General features: G+C 30.1%; 1 protein-coding gene across 1 annotated transcript; it reads left to right on the top strand.

The window, feature by feature from the left end:
* The first annotated feature begins 3,338 nt into the window (after positions 1 to 3,338).
* LOC105120514 (homeobox-leucine zipper protein HAT22) lies at positions 3,339 to 4,886 on the top strand. Its single transcript, XM_011018755.1, has 3 exons — positions 3,339 to 4,149; positions 4,275 to 4,354; positions 4,487 to 4,886. Exons 1-3 carry the CDS (start codon positions 3,703 to 3,705, stop codon positions 4,767 to 4,769), a joined length of 810 nt encoding a protein of 269 aa, XP_011017057.1. The 5' UTR covers positions 3,339 to 3,702; the 3' UTR covers positions 4,770 to 4,886.
* Positions 4,887 to 5,893: the final 1,007 nt, after the last annotated feature.

The following is a 5,893-nucleotide window of genomic DNA, read 5'->3' as shown; positions in this document are numbered from 1 at the left end:
CTGCATTCCATGGGCACATTATTCCTCTCTTGAAATTCAGATGATGGCTAGTGGCGGTCCCTTCCAAACAAGTCTACAATGATTGCATGTTTAGGTCAACGATCACCCAAATGAAGGTCACACGCCCAATTGCCAAGAAATACATTCCGAACGCAACTAGCATTCCGAGAGCAAAACGCAGGTGATAATGGCGATGGAATTGTTCCCATCGCGCCAATTAGCATGTTGATGATGAGGAAAATGGCACATTAGAGCATATGGAGAGCACCTTGCTCTTGTACCTCTTGGCTGTTTCCTTCGTGAGGGCAACCAAACCCATCTCACTAATGCATTCAGTCCATCCACTTGCAACATGCATACAAGATAATGCCGCTTTAGTGGATTTGACACCCACATAATAAAGTGAAAATGTCTTCCGAATCGTTTCTGTGAACGGAGCTGGTATAATTCAACTTCAACTAAATATTAGTTAATTTGGTTTTATACATGTGTGTTAATTACTACCTCTTTTTTCCATTTCGGATGGCTTGAGAACATTGAATTCATAAACTAAAGTAATTGAACTATGGTATGTTATTTAAAATATTATTATTTATGTTATAATTAAAGACGTATATATGATCAAGCAAAATGAGTGAAGGAATCCTTGTGGCCGGCCCGGCTAGTTTGAGATTTAGGCTGTTGCTATATATTATATTTATTGTATTATTTTAATATAAAAAATTAAGCTAGAAACAACAATTTTGATAAATATATAAATTGATATATCATTAGATTTCTTTAATTTTATCATTAGATTTCTTTTAACAATTATTTAGGTTTTTTTTAAACTTATCAAATTAACTGGATCATATTAAGGCAACTCCCATATTGTTTAATTTTAAATTCAGTTAAGCAAAAAGTTAGGTTGGAAAGTTTTTTTTATCAATTTCATTATTATATTTTTTTACTAGTTAACCGGGTTGTTTTTGGATTGACCAATACATCGATGGGTCATATCAAGGTAATTCCCACGTGGTTTAATTTTAAACTCAAGATAGACAAAAAGTTAAGTTGCGGGGTTTTTCTCCTCTCAATTTTTTTTTTTTTAATTTCATCCTCAAATTTATTTTTATCAAATAATTAAGTTATTTTTAAATGCATCAAGTTAACTGAGTCACGTCAAGAAAATTCCAACACAACTTAATGTTAAACTTATGCTAGGTAAATAGAAGGATTGAGAGATTATGAGGTTCCCTGCTTGATCAATTTTAATTATAATATTAAATAGTTTTTCATGATCTAGATGTTTTTTTGTTAAATTAAAAAAAATTATTTAATTTATGGTGTCCATAATATAGATTTGTAAACTAGTTTCCTAGTATTCGAAAAGAACTGAGGTTTCATCCCAACTCGTTCACTGTTCAAGAACAATGTGGGAGCTCCCTCTTTTTAATTATATTTTTTAATTCTTTTACTTTCAATTGAATCATTTATAGTTTTTTTTAATTCTTTTAATATATTATTAACTCTAGATTATTATTATAATTTATCTCAATTTAATTTTTATAATATTATTGTTGTCTCAGGCAAATGTCATTATATTTGGTAAATACTTAATTTTTTAAGTGCCTATTTTAATTGCATTCTTTCTAGTTTTTTTTAAATTTTATTCTTTAATATTTTATTGAATTTGAATTCATCTTCATAATTTATTTTAGTTTTATTTATATAAAGTTATCGCAGTTTTCAACAAATTCCCAAATATTTGCTTAGTGCTTGATTTTATAAGTGTTTTTTATCATATTATTAAGTAAAAAAAAAATTCAAAAACAAATTTGTTAATCCCCATAGAGTTCATAATCTAAATTATAAATTTGACAAGTTAAGTTATGAAATCCGGAGATTCAATAAATCACTTGTTGAGTTTTCTGAAACACATATATGTGGTGTAAACAATAAATTTAATTTTTTTTTTAGAGTTTCAAGAATTTTATTAGACAGATTTAAAATTATTTTGGGTTTATATGAAAATTACCTAAAGATCAAATGTTTTTTTTCTTTTGCTTTGAATAACTGATTTAAAGTTAGGTTGTCACAAACTACAAGATGTCTACAAATTTAGCCTCTAACGATAATTCACAAGAATCATAAATAAGAAATCTCATAAACTCTTTCAGGAAAGAGAGATTAATATGTCTTAGGGTGCTAATTTTTTTTAATTTTAATTTAAGTTATTTAAAATAAATTAGTTAAAGAAATTTTGTGATATTTTTTTAATAATATAGCGTTTAGTTTTTACTTGGTTTTTAACTAGGATTATAATTTTTTTCTAATATTAATAAGCGTTTTCACAATCCTACATAATATATCTTTTAAAAAAATATTCAACAATTTTCTCATAAATATTTATTTTTTGAAATTTAATTAAATGAAGAATTAATAAAAAGAAATAACATTATTAAATATTCCAACCATATCCATAATCCATGTAACGAGGTTAAATATTTAACAAGTTGTTTATTTTTGTGTTAGGAGCTATGTTTGAAAAATAGTTCGAAAAATATTAAATTAAATTTTTTTATTGTTTTCAAATAATTTTAATCCTTTTAAAGAACCTTTTTATATTAAAAACACATAGAAAATGTTTTTACATATTTGTTTTTGGTGTTAAAATTAAAAGCTTTTAATCCTATACCCACGACAAGCACATGTGATTTTACAATTAATTGTTAAGAACTTATTTGGAAATAGAAAAAAAATAATAAAGCGCAGTCAATAACATAGTACTAGTCGATGCCCCAAAGAAATAGTAAAATTAATAGTACTTAAATAAGAAGCCAAATCTAGGTAAATGATCCTTATCTTACGAGGGAAGCCATTTAGTAGTGGACATTTGGGGGGGTCTGCATTTAGTTGTACATAGAAGAACATAAATCATGGGTCTCCATCCGAGTTTTAAAATGATGTCTCCTTCTCGACCACTATTTACTAACATCTGTTTTTATATATATATATATTACAAGTATTTTTAAAATAATTAAGTTTTTTTATTTTTTTACTTTAAATTAATATTTTTTATTATTTTTAAATTATTTTAATATATTACCATAAAAAATACTTTTTAAAATATATAAAAATATTATTTTAATATATTTTTAAATAAAAAATATTTTAAAAACAATTACAATTATATCTCCAAACAACTTTAAATTTCTTGTTAATCACAATCGACAAGTGGTCTCGTAACCGAGGGCTTAAACAGCACTCGTGATCCACAGTTTTTTTTTATATATATATATATAAACTTCGAATTACGATATCATAAAATGAGTAAGTGAGATTCTGATATGAAAATTGATCAGCGACTGGGCACAGATGTGCATACATACATACATATTTAATACAGTCCGAATGATGGAATGGAAGGAAGAATTGTGAAACTTGTCCATGGTCAACGTAGCTATGAGGACAAAGGGACATGGGAACTTTTCCATAACCCACAAACCAGATTCGCTGCTAGAATATTACTGCTGATTTCCTTTTATTCCTTCAATAATAATCAGCCCCACACCTTCTTCCTCGACAAAAAGGAGCACATTCATACTTTCCCCTTAATTAATCACATTACATTTATATATCAAGTATACTTTATGACAACTTCATATATTTTCAATTTTTAATGCTAGCTCAAGCTACTCCGGCAGCATCAATAGCTTTTACATGATGGGTTTTGGAACTACTGATGATCTTTGCAACACAGGCCTTGGTCTAGGGCTTGGCAGCTTCCATACCGAGCAAGAGAATTGTTCTCAATCACACCATCTTTTTCAACCAATTAGGAAGGATAAACTAGCCTTGAAATATGATCTCTTGCTCCCATCTCTGACATTAGGTCCTTCAGAAGATGTGTACCGATCGATTACAAAAAAAACCGATGCAGATTTGCAGCCACAGGCGTCATCTCTTAGTGCAGTATCATCATTTTCTAACTCGAGTATTAAGAAGGAGAGAGAATTTGGTATTGGTGAAGAAGTAGATGTAGAGAGAGTCTCTTCAAGGCTTAGTGATGAAGATGAAGAAGGTAGTCCCAGGAAGAAACTTAGACTTACCAAAGAGCAATCAGTCATTTTGGAAGACAATTTCAAAGATCACAGCACTCTGAATCCTGTATGTCTGCAATCTTCGACTATCTTTATTATTTATGTCTTGTGCATTTATATATGACGGTAAGATTTTTATTCTAACTTATCTGTTTTTTATGGTTAATTTGTTGATTTCTTGAATTTAATCAGAAGCAAAAGCTAGTCTTAGCAGAACAGCTCAATCTAAGGCCACGTCAAGTAGAAGTATGGTTCCAGAACAGAAGAGCCAGGTTCCATGTCTAATCACACAAGCCTCTTAATTTATTTCCCTTTCTTTTTTCTGTTCCTTGTCCTCGAAAAGTAATTTTGTATCAAGTGCATGGCCGATGCTTGTTATATACTAATGCCTTTAATTTTGGCAGGAGTAAGCTGAAACAAACTGAGGTAGATTGTGAATTACTGAAGAAATGTTGTGAAACACTAACATTAGAGAACAAGAGGCTGCAAAAAGAGCTGCAGGAGCTTAAATCATTGAAGCTTGCCTCACCCGTATACATGCAGCTGCCTGCAGCGACGCTCACTATGTGCCCATCTTGTGAGAGGATTTGCAGCGGAAGTGATCAAGGCTCTTCTGCTAGCACTTTCACAGTTGGGCCGAAGCCTAATTTCTACAATCCCGATACCAACTCATCCGCAGCTTGCTAGGCAACCTGTAAGGTCAGAACACCAGCATTTTTGTTGATACCTGGCTTCTGTGTCCAGTGTAAAGACTAGTCTGACTGAACTTATAATTTTGTAGGGCTTCTAGTTGCCTTTTTTTTTTTTAATGTATATCGTGCTTGTAAAATCTTAACAAAATTATATGATGTAACTTCATTTCTTCCTTGGGGTTATTTGTATTAATATAATTGTACTTCAAATAATCAGATCAATCAAGTAAGTCTTTCCTTTCCTCTTTATTCTCATTTGTCTTAGAGATCATGTGGTTTAATAGGGAGAAGTATCAGCCTAGCCTGAGTTCAGTTTGCATCAAACTTTAGAGCAAGTAGATGGAGGTACATTTGAACATTACTATTCCTAGAAGGTAGTGTATGCAAAGATTGTTTACCTTGCTAATAAAGGGTGCATTTCATGATCTAGTCTCAGTATTAAATTCTATTTTCTAACAATATTGTGCCCTTTGCACCTCCATGCGACATTTTTAACTTTGCCTGTTGTTTTTGTCAGTTAAAAGGAGTAATGTAATTATTTGTGCTTCGGAAATATGGTTTCCTGAGAAAATGAATCACCCAAATACACATGGCTACTGCAGATTTTCTTTAATTTTGTTTGGTTACATATACTGACCAGGTTCAAGGGAAACTGCCGCTAGTTGAGCTGCTCTTTAATCATATTTTGTTTGGATTTAGCGTTTGGTATGGGGGGAAAGCCGACCGTATAAGGCCATTCCCTACTCTATTTGTTATGAGATAGAAAAGGCATGTCGTAAGTTTATATAGGGAGAGAAAGAAGGCAAGGATAAAAGTCATCTTATCAAATGGAAATTTATTGGGCTGTGTTATGATTTTATAGGGTCTAATTTTCCATGTTTAATATAATTCTTATAGGATGTTAACTCTATTTCAACCACAAAAAACTTCCAAGCAAATATTCAGTCGGTTTATTTTAAATATTATATTTCATCTAAAAAATATTAAATTAATATATAGTTTTTACATACCTTTTGATAGATTTTATATTTGATGTTAAAAAAATTAATATATTTTGCAATTAAATTTTATATTTGATGTGTTAAAGGTATTTACTAGATGTTTTTAAATAAAAATGGT

Source organism: Populus euphratica, unplaced genomic scaffold, assembly GCF_000495115.2.
Source record: "Populus euphratica unplaced genomic scaffold, PopEup_1.0 scaffold6.1, whole genome shotgun sequence".
Classification (NCBI taxonomy): domain Eukaryota; kingdom Viridiplantae; phylum Streptophyta; class Magnoliopsida; order Malpighiales; family Salicaceae; genus Populus; species Populus euphratica.
The sequence above is the reverse complement of the archived record's forward strand: the minus strand, read 5'-3'. Positions and strand labels throughout refer to the sequence as shown.